The 17850-nt window shown below is 35.8% G+C and overlaps 1 protein-coding gene across 1 annotated transcript in view; it reads left to right on the forward strand.

The window, feature by feature from the left end:
- Positions 1–11027, forward strand: part of LOC107666216 (ceramide kinase) — a 27170-nt gene extending 16143 nt beyond the window's left edge. The window contains 4 exon segments of the mRNA XM_016457431.1: positions 1369–1439; positions 4465–4670; positions 6684–6904; positions 10291–11027. Coding sequence (XP_016312917.1) covers positions 1369–1439; positions 4465–4670; positions 6684–6904; positions 10291–10378 — 586 coding nt within the window. The 3' untranslated portion in view covers positions 10379–11027.
- Positions 11028–17850: the final 6823 nt, after the last annotated feature.

Below are 17850 nucleotides of genomic sequence, written 5' to 3' on the forward strand. Positions count from 1 at the left end.
TAATCAGCGGTGAATGTCCATCACCTGCGTGCTTTCACATTGAGCAGCATTAACTACACAGAGCCGTTGTTCACTGACGAGCTGCACTAAACCACGTTCATATTCGCGTGATTTTTTTGCGCAGCTCATCAGTGAACAACGGCTCTGTGTAGTTAATGCTGCTCAATGTGAAAGCACGCAGGTGATGGACATTCACCGCTGATTACAGAACCGGCTTTCTGACAAGATGCGCGTTAAATATCGCATGCGATTAATCGTGCAGCCCTATCCAGAATGTTAAAAAATATTCAGGTGTTAAGTAAATCTTTTTAAATTGTTGTTTTGTAATAGATTTTTTCTTTGAAAAGCTAGACAAAACAGTAAAAAGCACATTTTGGCTATTTAATTTATGCAGTTGCAAAAACTTGGCAAAATATATGGGGGAAAAAATCGTATTCGGCCTTCGGCCCAGTGTTTCATTTTGTTCGGCTTCGGCCAAGAATTTTAATTTCGGTGCATCCCTATTTTGTTATAGTCAAAATAATATGAATCTTGACTGAAACATTACTGAACGCGTATACTTAATAATTTAATCCATCATCTGATGTGTTTTAATTATATTGTGAACTAGAACTAGATGATATTTACACTCTACATTTTGAAGTCAGTAGGATTTTTTTAGACAGTAGAAGTCTCATGCTCACCCAGGCAAAATTTATTTAAACAAAAATACAATAAAATCTGTAATATTGTGAAATATTATTACAATCTAAAATAGCTGTTTTCTATTTTAATATATTTTAAAATGTAATTTAATCCTGTGATGGCAAAGCGGAATTTTCTGCAGATATTACTCCAGTCTTCAGTGTCACATGATCCTTCAGAAATCATTGTAATATGCTGATTTGCTGCTCGAGAAATATTTAATATTATTATAATTTATTATTATAATTATTATCATCAACAATTTTGAAAACAGTTGTTCTGCTTAATACTTTTGTGGAAACCATAATAGTTTTTTGTTTTTTTTTTGGATGAATAGAAAGTTCAAAAAAGCTGCATTTTTTAAAAATATAAATCTTTTGTAGCATTATAAAAATCTTTACTGTCACTTTTAATAAATTTAATGCATCGTTGCTGACTAAAAGTATTATTTTCTTAGTTTAAAAAAAAAAAAAAACCTATTCACCCCAAACCTATTCACAATATATTCAAGATGTAAGTACATATAAATTGCAATGTAAATATTTTAATAAAAGGAATAGATATAATGGTCCCATTTTTAAAGCATGCCTTGATTATTTTTAAACTAGATTTTTACTTATTTGTGTTAAACAGATATATAGCTATGTTTCTCACCTCTATTGTTAACGTGTTTCTGTCTTGCAGGTGTAGTGTCTGTCGGCAATCCTCTTCTGACAAACTGGTCAACAAAAATGAAGACAGCGTTTCTGATGCTGGTGAGGAGCATTTGGGAATACTCTCTATGCCAGTGTTAAACTGAGCTCGGGCATTGACAGGAAGTCTCATATCTGCCCTGTGGTAAATGCGCCCAACCTCAGTACAGGCCAACAAAGTGCATTTCCAGCCATGATTTGTAATGCCCCCATCTGTCGGCTCGACTGGCACGCTGTTTGTGAACATTAGGCCAAATGGTTCAAGCTGCCGCCCGGCTGATCATTTAGAGAGTGCACACACACACACACACACACACAGCATATTATCTCTGCCTCTCAGCACCCTCAGAACAACTGGCACCTCCGTTACCCAGCATTCTGTGTGTTTACCCTGAGCACTGATAAGTGCTGTTTACAGAGACACACTCTCTGCCCTCACAATCCCAAATTGGCATTTGTGCATGATGATTTCCTGAATGCTTTTAGACCGCGTGACATAAATAGAGTCTTGTGGGAAGAATAAGGGGAAGAATGATGTAAACGGGAAAGGGAGTCGAGGGCCCTTCATCAGTGAGAGAGCACCACAGCTATACTTGCTTTGAGATTTACAATCACCTGGCTTCTTTCATTTTTCCAGTTTATAGCAACACTGATTTTCGAAGTTGTAAATAAAATAAATCTTGTAAGGTCTACAAGGAAGTACTATTTCAGTATTTATTATTTCACTTCAAAATTGTATGTTTAACTCAATGCAGGGTTTCCGCGGGTCTTAAAGTCTTAAAAAGTCTTAAATTGTACAAGAAAGTCTTAATTATGATTTCAATAGGTCTTAAATTTGGGGACGGAAAGACCAGAATTGCGATATGGCTGAATGTGACGATTAAACTTCAAAAGGCTAACGTTATGATTTCATCAAATAAACATGAGCGCTGCGGGTTCAAATTCCGGGTGCTGTGCTGCTTTGTGTTTTGCCGTTACCGGGGAAACAGTTATATTTCTACCAAACGCTCCACCTGCTGGCAGAGTGGTGTTTCGTTCCTGAATGAATCAAACGTTTAAATGATTTGGTTCAAACGCAATGACTCACTTAACAGTGACTTGCTGCCACCAACTGGCAGTTTTAATTTCACATTTAAGGTACCTTTTCATTTTTAAAATGATTTCAAACATCAGTTTTTAATGTTTTATGTTTAAAATATCAAAACATTATTTATGCATTTGTAACTGCAGGTTAAATGCATTCATGTCCTATCTAGTATATCACGAAAAGCAAACAAAACACCTAGCAGGTTAGACTTGTGCGCGTGCGTATTTATAGTGCGTTCTTTCACTGCATGAATCAGTCTATTAAAATGCATTTAGAAATATATAATTCAAGATATGGGGCAGAAAATGTATATATTTATTCGGGGTGGGGGAACACTGATTAAATGTAAGAATTTGACTCAAAAGATAATGCACACTTATAGAAAAGTGGCTTTATAAAGGTAAAATGCCCATAAAAGGTAAAAATCTATTTAAACTTATCTGACCACAACACAGAATATGAAGAATATTAAAAACATTAGGAGTCAGCTGTCTTCGGCAGTCCTTAAGGTACCACAGCACAATAACACACTCAGCAAAATATTGTCTAATTATCGTTATCGATAAGATCCCAGAAAATTATCGAGATATAATTTTTTGTCAATATTGCACACCCCTAATTTATGTTATTTCATTGATATAATAATTTATTGATAATAATAATTAAAATTAATATAACAATTAATACTTTTGACTAATCTGTTTTCTTAAAAATGGTTTAAAGGCTGAAATGTAAAGTTTATCATTTTATAAAACTTTTTGTTTTTGTGAAAACTTGTATCTGAACTGTAAGTTATGCTTTTTACAGTAATTTTACAGTTTAATATGGTACTATAGACATTGCCTAACCCACTCATATGGGATTCATTTTATTTGTGCAGGTCTTAAAAAGGTCTTAAATTTGAACTTAAAAATCCTGCAGAAACCCTGTCAATGTTACTTGCCCTTTCTGTGTAATTATTTGTGAAATTTTAATACAAGAAACTACTCTTTCAGTATTTCTTCTTTCACTTCAAAATGTTGTTTAACTCAATGTTGCTCATCCTTTCTGTGTAATTATTTGTGAATTTACTGAGTGAAAATAATTTCAAAGTAAAACTTTTTCAGTTAAATTTTTTTGCATTTTTGGAATTCAGTGCAAAACTGATTTCTAATTTTAAGTCAAGTCATTTATTTGTATAGCACTTTATACAATGCAGATTGTTTCAAAGCAGCTTTACATGGATAAACAGGGAAATAATGGTTCAGTGATCAATTCTGCTGTAAAGGAGCTGTAAAAAACAATAGTGTCACTTTTCAGCTGAGGTCAGTCTAGTGGTGATTCAGTTCCCTTCAAGAACATCAATTATGAACTGAGTTCAATTCAGCTGTAAAGCAGCTCTGTAGAAAACAGTAATGTCAGCATTCTGTTCAGTTATCATCCAATCGTGTCTGTTGATTCAATAATATTGCTGGATATTAGGTGCCCCCAACTAACCAAACCAGAGGCGACAGTGACAAAAAAACCAAACGGCATCGGTGACAGAAATGGAGAAAAAAAAACGGTAACACTTTATTTTGATAGTCCACTTTAGACATTCTACTAACAGTAAGTTAATTTGCAACTACATGTCAACTAGCAGTCATTAGAGTATTAGTAGACTGTCTGCTTAATATCTTCTAACACTTTATTTTGATAGGTCCACAACATACAACATACTGACTATGAGAAACGTTGCAAGTATATGTCAACTTATTGTACTAACCCTAAACCTAACCTAATGGTCTACTCTGAGAGTTAGTAGACATGTAGTTGCAAAGTTACTTAGTTAGTAGATTGTCAAAAGTGGACAATCAAAATAAAGTGTAACCAAAAAACCTTTGGAAGAAACCAGGTTCTAATGTTTAGGGTGTTCTTGGTGGTCGCCTACTGGAAACGCATGTATCAAAGTCTGTGAAAAGGGTCTATAGACTTCACTGCTCAGAGGTATACTAGTATTCACATGATGTTGTTGTATTTCAGAGTGTCAGGATACGTGGACGGTCATCAGGGGAAAGTTCTTGGCCATCAATGCTGCCAGCATGAGTTGTGCGTGTCCTCGCAGTCCTAAAGGCCTGTCGCCGTCAGCGCACTTAGCAGATGGAACTACTGACCTCATCCTCGTCAGGAAGTGCTCCCGACTCGACTTCCTGCGCCACCTGCTGCGCCACACCAATAAGGATGACCAGGTTCCTGATTTATCTCAACAGAAAACATCAGTAGATTTAACATGATATTTTTTAATGAAAGCCATGAAGCAATTCCATTCATGTTTCATCAAAGGCTGGGAAAAAACGCCACTTTCTTAACTGGCACACTTCAAAAAAGTATCCCCGCTGTCCAGTGTCCACCAAATGCTTACTCTATATTTTATATTAGTATAAATTCATATGTATATTTAATTAACTGTAAGTTTTAGGGTTTTTTTCTTGGAAAAAGATTTTTAATTATGTTCTTTTAAGTTCTTAGTAACAGCAGGGTTCCTACAGTCATAGAGAACCTTGAAAGTGATGGCAATTTGTCTATTTTTTTAATGCTTAATAGGCTTGCTGCGATAGACGGTATTTTTGGTTATACTGGTGTTAAGCCGCAACACTGGTTACGTCATTTGCCTACCGCGGCACCGCCCCCCACCATCGTTTTTATTTTTTTATAGTAACAAAAATAATTTAACCTAGTTCAGTGAGGACAGACACTTTTAAAAACTAAATGCTCAATGCAGCGTGCCGAACCGTGCGCGAACGACAGATAGCAGAAGTCAGGAGTCAGATTTTATTTATCACGTGAGGAGAGTGAGTCGAGCTGACTGACAAGAGTGAGGTGAGAAAGACAAAAGACGATGGCAGAAGATTGTTTAGAAATGAAATGCAAAGGCTATTAGGCATATATGGTGTATTTTTATTCGTTTTGTTAATAAAAGTTCTATGAGTTTGACGTTGTTGTTGCTTGAATTGAATCAATGCCCAATTGCTGCTAATTTGAAAGTGAAAGTAAAATGCGCACTGCACTTTTTCAAGCTATTTGAAAGCCAAGAAATCCGAGGAAAAGAGGAAAAACTCAAAAGAACAATTGCTTGACGCCGAATTGAGGCAATTCAATTGCCGCTAATTTGAAAGTGAAAGTAAAATGCGAACGGCACTTTTACAAGCCATTTGAAAGCAAAGAAAAGAGGGAAACTCAAACGAACTAACTGTTTTCTGTTGTAATATAATTTAGTAATATATTCTAGTAATGACAAAGCTGAATTTTCAGCAGTCTTTGTGTCACATGATCCTTCAGAAATCATTCTAATATGCTGATTTTGTGCTTAAGAAACATTCATTCATTATTCATTATTTCATTCAGTTGAAAATGGTTGTGCTGCTTGTTGTGGAAACCGTGCTACTGTTTCTTTCCAGATTCTTTGATGAATAGCATGTTAAAAAGAATAATATTTATTTAAAATAGAACTATTTTGTAACTTGCTAAATAAAAGTATTAATTTCTTTCAAAAAAAAAAGTACACTTAACGTTTAAAGGTGGGGTAAGTGATTTCTTGTAGCCAATGTTGATATTTCAAATCACCAAAACAAACACGCCCCTACCCCAAAAACCCAGGCAACAACTATGGCGGAATCTGCTGTGCCAGCCGGCCGAGGGTATGATGTCATCAATAAGTGAAAGCAATGTGTGTTACTATGGTAATACTGGTCGAATGTGTTTTGGTAGTACTGTGTGTTTTATCATGCATATATGTGTTTTAACAGCATATATTAGTTCTATGAAACAAAGCAAAACCAATGTTACTCACCTATCGAGAAGAAAAAAAGCAACCTCGGCATCCGATCGCAGGCCTTCCTGCTTCTTGAGTTCTCTCCAGCGCTTGAAAGCTGATCCGATATTTACACGGGTCCTACTTCTTGCCTTATCGTAAGCCGTCTTTTGTTATACAGATGTTTTCCTCTTTTGTTTTTTATCCGCCATCTCTATCTTTCTGTCGCTCGGCTCGGCTAATGTCCGTCCTGTGCTGTGCACTGAACGCTCTCTCCTCCACATCATGAGTAGACACGCCCCTTACTGCTGATTGGCTACAAGTTTGTTTTGGTGCTCGGCCCGACTCTAAAGCGATTCTAAAGCGTTTTTGAAAAAATACATACCCCACCTTTAATGATATTTGACGTGGGATTCAGTAAGCATTACCCTTGTTCTCTTTCTTTGTTCAGTTTGATCACTCTTTTGTGGAGGTGTACCGGGTCAAGCAGTTCCGATTCACCCCCAGATATCAGGAGTGTGATTCTGAAGTGGACCTGAGAGAAAGCGGAGCAACAGGCAAGCGATTCCTTAGTCAGATCTGCAGGGAGCACAGAGCCTGTGGCTGCATGCCTTCCCAGAGCAACTGGAACTGTGATGGAGAGATCCTCCCACACACTGCCATTCAAGTCCGGTAGGTGTCCTTATCCAGATACACCCTCTGTGTTTGCGATTTCGGTTTTTATGAATTCATGTATTGGACTCGGTGGAAGTGAACCCATTACTCAACTGTTCGAGTTGCAGAAATGCTATATATAGATACTTCACTTGAGTGATAACGCCCACTCTACAAATGATGAAAAATGAATTTAAAAGATGCATGTAGTGAAAATGAGAACTGTTATTCTGTGTCATGTTTCAGAAAGGAAAAAGTGGGCCATTATAGTTTTAATACACTAATTACTTCAAGCAAGTCCTCGTTGTTGTAATTAAGGGCATCACTGCCACTCACACTCAGACTTCCTCATATATCTAAGAGATGTCACTGTCTCTTTTAGACCTTATATGAATAGTTTTCAGCTTCAGAAAATGTTCCTCCGACACAAAATGAGCAGGCTTCACTAAAGCGTTTGTCAATTAGTGGAAGCTGTAGTTGAAATGTTGAGGTCTTTTGAGCACAAGATTGTATCATCTCAGCACTAGCATACTAAACAGGGTAAATAAATGGACTTTTGTGGCCTGAGCCTGTGGAAAAGATGCTATTAAAATTAAAAACTCCCTCCATTGTGCCTGCAGAGGAGTTGTTCTCCTCCTTGATACAGCATGACGGCTCGCCCAACTGCATCATTTCCTTCATGCCCAATTGTTCTGTGTCAACAATGCGTAGCAATGAAATGCTCCTAATTTAATGGCCCTCTCACTGTTAAAGGCTCACCTCCTTTAATTAAAATAGAAGTCCATTCATTTATTCCATTTTCAGCTTCAGTAATTGTTTCTCGAATGAGTAAGCAAATAACCTGTTGAGATAATTGATGATGATACCACGGCCGAAAGAGGCAATCGCCTGGCACTGAACTCACCTCCAGAGTATTGAGTGGAATTAGAGGAAATTAAAGAGCCCCCGAACCTCCTAAGAGTGCATGCACTTAACTACAAAACTTTTTATTCAACACGACATAGCATTTATTGCTTACCAGCACTTTCTCGTACTTTGTTTTAGTCTAGGACACAATGCATTAGTGGTGTTTGCTAAGGCAAGCATCAGTGTTACTATTGCAAATCGTTTGGGTTGGGGATTTAAACAAACCACTATACTTAAATATTACACTTATATTGAAATATTCAAGGGGTCATAAGATTCTATTTCAAGTTTTCCTTTGTCTTTGGAGTGTTACAAGCTGTTTGTGCATATAAGATCCGTAAAGTTGCAAAGACTAAAGTCTCATACCCAAAGAAAATATTCTTTATAAAAGTTAAGACTCGTCCATGCCTTCCTAAACTGCCTCATTCAAACACGCCCCCACATATCTATGTCACTGTGTTGGAAGATTTGCATAACACCACCCAAATGTTCACGCAAAGAAAGAAGGCATAACTTTTATTCTCGCTGTAGTATTGTTGCTGCCGCCGCCATGTCGTGGAGACGCTGTGTGTTTCCAAATATGGTAAGGGGCGTAACATTTCAGTCATTCGCTTGAGGTATTTGGCCAATCACAATGCACTGGATAGCTGGCCAATCAGAGCACACCGCGCTTTTCAGAATGATGAGCTTTGTAAAAATCGACGCGTTTCAGAAATAATGTGTTTTTTAAACCTTAAACCGCATAAACACTTTGCATTACACCAAATAATTTTATTTTTAGCATCGTCATATGACCCCTTTAAGCAAATAAACAATATTAGAGTATGTATATTTAATCAGAGCAGGCTCATTGGAAAAACATGCCTCATTCTACATTTTTGCATAACTCCAAAAACTTACCTATACATACAATTCCTTGCAGTTTCTAGCTGAATTGAACACTATTACAGGGGAAGATTATCAATTAATAAAGGTACCTTGCACAATACCATGTTATGATCTCAAAACAAATACAATATCACATTTGAATTACATAACCAGCTCATATGGCTTTTCTGACAGTCAAGTCAAGTCACCTTTATTTACATAGCGCTTTTAACAATGCAGATTATGTCAAAGCAGCTTTACAGTATTAAACAGGAAAATAGTGTGTCAATGCAAAAGTAAACACTTAATTTACAGTTAAAGTCAGTTCATCATTGATTCAGTGATGTCATCATCCAGCTCAGTTCAGTTCAAATATTAGTAGTAAACATAGTAAACTTGCTCAGTAGCTCACCTGGTATAGCATTGCACTTGTTATGTGGAGCGCTCTGGTACGAGTTCCATGAGTCACAATAAAGTTAATTGGATATTACGTTTGAAATGGCATCATGTTAGCTTTTGTTAAGACTATGGGTTAGATTTAGGGTAAGGTTGAGTGCAGGTGGTACATTATTTTCAAACGCAATATCCATTAACTGCCGCAACGTAATAAAACCTCACCAGATTCATGTTCATCTGTTTCAGATCAAACTGAACACACTTTCAGCAACACTCATTGGACATTTCACTTTGAAAGTGTTGTGAAAGATACAAAAACATAACATGATATTATTTTGCAGAAATGTTGCCTCACTGAAAAAAAAAATTCGTAACAATTTGCACTTTTTACACATTTTAAGTTAATTTTACTGCTACTGCTCTGTACAGTCTACTTACTATTGAACTTTATGAACTTTTGAACATTCATAAAGAAATTAAGTAAATGTTACATAATTATATATAATTTCACATATAAAATTAAGTAAAAATCTACTTACCTAAGTTAAGTAAATTTAACAAAGAAAATAAGTAACTTTGGCTTGGCCAGTAAAAGTCTGATTAATTTTTTCTTAACCAAAGCTTACTTGGCAATACTTTGATTTTACTTAATATAGCCCCTAATTAAACCATGCTGTTGAAGTGTATATTACATAGAAACATCTAAGTAAATAATACAATAGATATCATGTAGGTATCTCTACATAATTAGTAGTGCGGCACTCATCCGAACACAGAGACTTCAATAGTTAGGTACACAATACACAATGATGCTGACATTTGTTGGTTCATTTTTGAGTATGAATGTGTCATTTTGAGTCGAAAATGAACTCCAGATGTAACAAAATCACAAGTTACGAAGTCTAACAATAAAAGCAATGATAAAAAAGTCTAAATACAGCCGGAAAACGGGGAAAAAAATCTGCTTTATTAATCATTAATGCCGCAGTGCATGATGGGAACACCAGTATCAGAAACGTTGAGAAGATTTTGTTTTACATTTTTGCCTGTACTAACTTTTTCATGTTGAAATTACATTTGTTTTTTTCTGTAGTATTTACTTCACCACATAATCATTTTTATCAGTGCACACACAGATGTGTTTTTTTCAGTAAGCCTAGGGTGGTTTTTAGCATGCTGTTTGTTCCAGTGAAGTGTTAGCATTTTGTTAGATTTTTTTTCTTTCTCTGTCTTAGGGTCCACTGCCAGTTGATCAAGCTGTTTGCGAGAGGCGTCGAAGAGCAGCCTGTGTTTGAGGACCTGTACGCTCACTGTGCAATATAGATCTCCACTCCACTTAAAAAAACCTCCAGCTGGATCATTAAGGATCGAGATTCTTTGAATGGAATAGTCACCTTCAGCTCAGCACAATGTCATGCTGTTTCTTATACTGTTTTACGCAGATAATCCTCATGAAGATGCATTGAAAACACACAGAGCTGGAGTCAACAGCATTTTATATAGGCTGTATTAGATTTGTGTAAGATAGGATCAGCTGTTTCAGCTAGGCATTAGCATTGCCGATTTTTTCATTTCAACCCAAGTCCTTGAAGTTGCTGGTGATATGTCTTGCTGTATGCCACAGCTTCCAGTTGTCAGCATTTGTCTTCCACCATGATCAAGCTGGTCTTGAGAGTAGCGTTAATTAAATCCCAAAGTCAAATTCCTGGAACTGTGAAAACTCTGGTATGTTTATGAAAACATTCCTCTTGGTTGCACCTTCACTGTTTTTTTTGTTTTTTTTTCTAGATATAAAGCACTTGAGGTGGTCACCTGATGAAGCTATTGGTATACCAAAAAAGTTTGTGGTTTATGTTGAACTTGTTGGTCATTCAAAATTGAAAGTTCTGTTATATAATTTACTAAAAAACTTCCAAATTAATTTTAAGTTGTTAATCACTGCCAGCAGTGTTATTGTTAAAGGGATAGTTACCCCCCCTCTCTTCTGTTGAACATAAAAGAAGATATTTTGAAGAATGTTGGTAACCAAACAGTTGCTCGTTGCCATTGATGTCCATAGTGTGGAAAAAAAAAATACAATAAAAGTAAATTCCTCAACTATTCCTTTAAAAAGTTAGCATGAAGTAATATACGTCACAGACGCTGAAGCCTACATTAAATCAAATTTACACATGATCAGTACATATTATCCAAATGGATAAATCCCATAAAACATACCTTTTGACCAATTCTAATGTATCATCATGTCCCAATCTTACCAAAGTTTGTTTTGTTTTCCTGACATTTCATGCATGGAAATGTAGCATTAGAGATCTAGACACTGACAGCTACACAGTGTCACTGTAGGGTCAGTGTATGTACGGCTGTTCATCAGACGGAATGTAAATGTAAATATTGTAGCGCTCTTTGCATTGTCTTCCTTGGAACACAATATACACAAAATATCATTGGAAAGAATATTTCCTCCCTTTATAATGAATTTTGTGTTTGTTTTTCCTATGCTGATGTCTTATTTCTTATGAAAGTTCTTATTGTTCCTGCGGTATCGGAGAATGAAGTTTATGATAGACAGAGAAATTGCTTTTCGCTGTTGTGCATGTCAGCTGCTTTAATATGCCATTTTTAAAGTGTTTCCTTGAGCTGTACTTGTGATTGGGGGTATGGATTTCCCATGATGCATCTGTAAAGGCAACACAACTTCTGTAGCTATTACATTGTTCACGTCCTTCATAGACTGAAAGATTGTAGGGAAGCTCATTTTTGCCACATAAGAAAAAACCTGTTTTGGTAAATCATAATTATGACATTAAGTCATAATTGGGTCATAATTAAGTCATTATTGAAAACTGAAATAAAAATATTTTTAAAAATAAGAATTATTTTTAATCATAATTAAAAATGACTAAAAATAAAAACGGCCATAATAAATAAGTCATAATTATAATATTAAAAGGTCATAACTGAAAACTGAAATTAAAAATAAATTAAAGCTAAATAGAAATACAAGAAAATACTGATAAAAAATGAAAAAAACATAAAATTGATAAAATTGACTAACCTTTTTTTTTTTACTTTATCATAATTTTTAATTTTTATCTCATAATTGACTTAGTATCTCATAATTTTGATTTTTGTTATAATTTGTCATAATCTCATAATTTTTATTTACCAAAGCTTTTTTTTTTTCTCCTGTGGAAATGTGCTTCACATGATTGTCGTGTGTGAATCTCGGGAAGAAATCCCCAAGTAACATTTCACTTTGAAATTTAAAAAAAATTAAGAAACTATATTCTTCAACGACAATGAAAACCTTTTTGAAATGTAATTGAGTTATGTATTTTTGCGTTGCATTGTGACATTATTTTCATGACTGATAAGCACATTTTCTTTTAATTATTGTAGTGAAATATGACCAGGATATTTCTTGACAGTTTTAATGTTAATCACCCATGTATACTAAGGACCATGGAAAAGATGTCCTCATATGCGACCAGGCAATTCAGATGTCACGAGAACCTCTGCTGTTTATTCTATTATATGTATTCTACTATTGTTGGTAGCCTACTTCAGACCTAATCAATCCCAATACATGCTGTGTACGCACATGATGTGCCACCAACTTTCCCTACTGATCCAGATATACCATTCACAGCCCATTTTAATTACTTGAATGTGGCCACGGTTTTCACCTTTGTGCTGCCCTGGCGGCTGCTGTTCATTTACGGCTCAAGACAGGTGACAGTATAATGTACTACAATGGTTGTCCAGTACTGTTTGTGTGTTTTCAGCTGAAGTTAAACTGAGTGCCACCTTATGCAGTCAAGCACTTGTCAAGACTCAGTAATGACTGATAATGAAGTCATCTTGCAGGACTCTTGCAGGAGTTTATTTTGATGTGCTGAATGAAATGCAAAGAAAATCCATGAATAAAGTTTATTGAACAGTCGTTAAGTGTTCTGAGTGGTCAGTTTTGGAGATTCATTGAAGTAAGGATGTACGTGTGAAACTCACTAAAACTGTCATGAACAATGCCAAAATCATAATAAAATATGCAAAATAAAATTAGATTAGAGATTAGACTATTATAATATTCTCGTTACTACAAAGCACATTTGTAACATAGTACTTGTTACTAGAATCTTGGAATCTAATTTATTGGATTCTCATGTGAAAGAGAATGAAACTTCTGTCGTTAATTACTCACCCTCATGTCGTTCTAAACCCATAAGACCTCTGTGCATCTTCAGAACACAAATTCAGATATTTTTGATGAATTCTGAGAGCTCTCTGACCCTCCATAGACAGCAAGGATACTACCACGATAAATGTCCAGAAACGTGGCAAGGACATCGGTAAAATAATCCATGTGACATCAGTGGTTCAACTAATTTTTCAAAGTTATGAGAATATTTTTTGTGCGCAAAGAAAACAAAAATGATGACTTTATTTAACAATTTGTCTCCTCCGCGTCACCCTGGCGCCGTTTTGGAGAGTATCCACTGAACGTATGCTGTTCTGTGTCAGCCGCACCATGCGGATACATTGTCTACGTTGTTTACGCTTTGATCTGAACGAAAATAATGTATCCACGTGACGCAGCTGACAGAACAGCATACGATGTTTACGTTCAGCTGATACTCTCCAAAATGGCGCTATAGGGTGACACGGAGGAGACGAATTGTTGAATAAAGTCGTTATTTTTGTTTTATTTGCGCACAAAAAGTATTCTCGTAGCTTCGTACAATTACGGTTGAACCACTGATGTCACATGGACTATTTTAAAGATGTCCTTGCTACGTTTCTGGACCTTGATCGTGTAAGGATCCTTGCTGTCTATGCAGGGTCTGAGAGCTCTCGGAATTCATCAAAAATACCTTAATTTGTGTTCCGAAGATGAACGAAGGTCTTACGGGTTTGGAACAACATGAGGGTGAGTAATTAATGACATAATTTTTATTTTTGAGTGAACTATCCCTTGAAGGAGGATCAGGACAATAAATGGAAAAGAATATAGAAATATGGTAATTTTTAATCAGTGGTGCTGAACTGGTTTTACTTTTAGGTGATCCAAAAAGAGTACCAAAATTGTTAATTGTACAAAACTAAACAAAAATCAAATATTTAAATTTATCAACATAACCGTGAACGTCATAAACCCAACAATGTGCAAAACTGAGTGTTGTTTCTGCTGTACTTTAACAGTAACAAAACACATTGTAGTTGGCACAAACCATGTTTATCCTTGTTCGTAGGTTTCGAGGATGAGGGGTATGTCATGCAACCTGTCCATGTCCACATCTACCTAATTTGACTAACTTGTACCAAGCGACAGATGAATCTCTGCCAAAAAACCAAAGATTACCATAAAATACAATATTATTTGCATCGAGGATTGTATTCCCTGCTGTCCAAAACCCTGTCAGAACACACTTGTGCCCCATTTCTGGGTCACAACCCAAGAGATAGCCCTGCCCTGAACTCACAGTATTGTTTGAGCATCATACATGTCATGTTGCATTCAAGTCCTCCTGGGAAGTTTGTATTTATGAATTTAGAAGCCATAATTACAACACCAGGCGGGCCCAAGTCCTTTTGTTTGGAACAAGATGGCAATGTAGCTTTTCTACAAAAGATTCAGCAAAAATGTTTAACTCTACTTCAACAAAATTATGCACATCAAGTATGAAGGTGTTGTGAATTTAATCTATATATCATAATTGTACAATGCTAATTGTAGTAATAACAATTTCATTCATTTCAACAAATCTACCATCAATACAGACACTACATCTATTCCGTCCCCCACAGTTTCTCACTAGATATGTTTCCATCCACATATTTTTATGCAAATTTTGGGATATTGCATAAAAATAAGCTGGATGGCAACGTCAACATACGCATAAATACGCAAAAAAAACGTATGCCCTCAATTGAGCCGAAAATTTATTTTGTATATCTGATAAGATATTTGCATAGACTATGATGGAAACACATTTACCGAATAAATCCCTCTTTGCGCAACAAAAAAAACTTACACGACTTTGCCTCGACAGTGGTTATGATTGGATACTTGGACTAACCAGCAGACCAGTTTCATTGCACAGCATCTCAAATGTTGGTTTGATCATTCTGAAATGCCTGAGCCAATTTGGTTTATCTGTCTCACATAACTGCGTTCACAAACACCAGGCATCTGCCTACAAACGCAAGATAGCATGACAGTTTATTGCGTTTCGTCTGTGTGATCGGAGACGCCAAGTAATTTGTGATGTAAAAAAAGCCACTGTTTCTTCCCTGATTGCAGCAACTTTCATTTTTAGTTTCCCAGGAAGAGACCATTTTGTTCTATTGAACACATGGGATGGAACCAGTGCTTTATTCGCAGATGTTTTATACAAAATTCCAAATTTGTACATAAGTTAAACTCACAATTTTGGATGGAAACAGAAGCACAAGTTCCAAGTTTGAGACTCATAATTACCCATTGTGGTGGGATTCATGTGCATTCAGCTCATAAATATGATCTTTCTGATATGAATGCACCATTAGTGTATTCAGAGTCAGTGTTTACGGTATTTGGGTGAAAAAACATTCATACGCCTATGAATATTTGTCTCGGCATATTCATTTGGCATATCAGAAAGTATTTCAACATAAAATGACACACTTCACCTCTACACAACACCATCCTACATTTGTAAAAGTACAAAACACATCTGATCTCTCTGCTCTAGGGGAGGCAGAACCTGTCAAGAGCTGTTATTATGAACCCGCTACATTAAATCTACTCATGTTTCAGTGTAATTCTTAAGAGCCTTTAATAATACAGGGCCTGTGCTCCTGACAAATGTCATTGGCTGAAAAAAAAATGACGAATGGGGCGCCTCCACGTTTAACAGGCTTATTGCATAAAAATGACTGCGGGGGAGAAATAACTTGTTCTCTCCAGAGAGATGGAGGGATATTTAGCTCTTCGTTTTGCTCACAGTTTCGATACGGTCCATACATTATGCTGCTATCTGGACCAGCATGGCAATGAAGCCGGGTAATTTTCTCATCTCTCGTCCACAAACTAAATTCCATTTCCTTTCCTCCTCTCTGTAGCGTCTCCATGTCTTTATTGATTTATTCTGCGGGCTGCACCCCATGGAGACAGACCGTCTCATTCAGCGACTCTTCCCTGGAGACATTACAAAGACAAACAAACAGCTGTCTGCAGGCTCTCAAACCACTGTTTGGAGACAGCTCATTGTGAGGGTGATAACATCTGCGACTTGACGCACGTTTAAAACGCTCCTCCTTTAAATAACTCAGCTGAGATTGGATGGACTCTGTCTGGCCACACTGCAGAAACCGCACCTGAGCCCCAGACACCAACTTGTCTGTTTTAAGCCTTGCCATTGAGTTTAAGGCCTCGTCCCCATTGGCATATTTATACTATGCACTAAAGGTATATGTCCTACACTGGCGATGAGTCCTGGGACATACTGTCATAACATTGGGCTTTGATTCCCAAAATATTACAGATTTAATATATTTTAGCACTTCTACAGAATTGTGGCATAATGTTAATTTAAAAAAACAAAAAATGGAGGTACAACTGAAATTCATGGGGCCAATTTTTAGAAATTTCAAATGTAATGTAATATAATTTATATTATATTATATTATATTATATTATATTATATTATATTATATTATATTATATTATATTATATTATATTATATTATATTATATTATATTATATTATATTATATTATATTATATTATATTATATTATATTATATTATATTATATTATATTATATTATATTATATTATATTATATTATATTATATTTAAACAAAGCATTTTTAAACTATTTAATTTAAATGTTCTGGACAGAACATTAATTTGGATTTCATTTAAATGTTATGTGAAAGGAAGTATGTGAAATGCTTATTAACAAAACAGAGCCCTTTCCAATAAAAGACTAAAGATTATGTGTTAAAATGTGTAAATGCCTTGAAAGATCAATTGAACCAAACAAACTTGAAGCCAATGGAGACAAAGCACTAAAGGAATGCCATGTGGAATACGGAGAGACTCACAATAAAGGCATTGCATATTATTCAGTGACCACACAAACGTCTCTCAGGGCCGCCTCTACCTTTTAAAACAGCTTATTTAGGAGTATTAGAACTGAACGCAATAAATATGCAAATTGTTATTTCCAGGTGTTATTGATCACCTGTCCTCTGTGTGTTCAGAGAGGTCATGTGGTAGAAGGACTGGAGGATGTAATGTACACCTACTCATCATACCCTACATCATTAAACCCTTTGCACGTCCTGTCATCAAGAGCGATTCATTGAGACAACACTACAAACGGCCTCAAATTCACAGTTTAATTGAGCACACAGTAATAACAGTAAAACTATCTTCAGTTGGCCCTTGAAATGCAATGGGGACCATATAGAGCTAATGATCTAAAACCAGGACAATATCATAAGGGACATTTAGAGAGCACTGCTTAATGTCCCATGAGCCTTCATTGTTTTTTTTTATCATTTCAACAAAATCATGATTTTTCTAGACCACTACTTCATGGTGTAACAAATCAAATATTGTTTTTGGTTGCTGCAGAATGTTTTCTATTAGATTTCTGCTCATATGCCTGAATGTCAAACATCACATGTAGTATACAACTGCTGTGTAGTTGTTAAGGTGTTTTGAAATTTTTAGCATGTAGCTGCAAGGTTCATCTGGATGGCGTTCTGGGTGGTTATCGACCATTGCAAAGTAGTTTTGAGTAA

This window comes from Sinocyclocheilus anshuiensis, unplaced genomic scaffold, assembly GCF_001515605.1.
Source record: "Sinocyclocheilus anshuiensis isolate Anshui unplaced genomic scaffold, SAMN03320099.WGS_v1.1 scaffold1016, whole genome shotgun sequence".
Lineage (NCBI taxonomy): Eukaryota > Metazoa > Chordata > Actinopteri > Cypriniformes > Cyprinidae > Sinocyclocheilus > Sinocyclocheilus anshuiensis.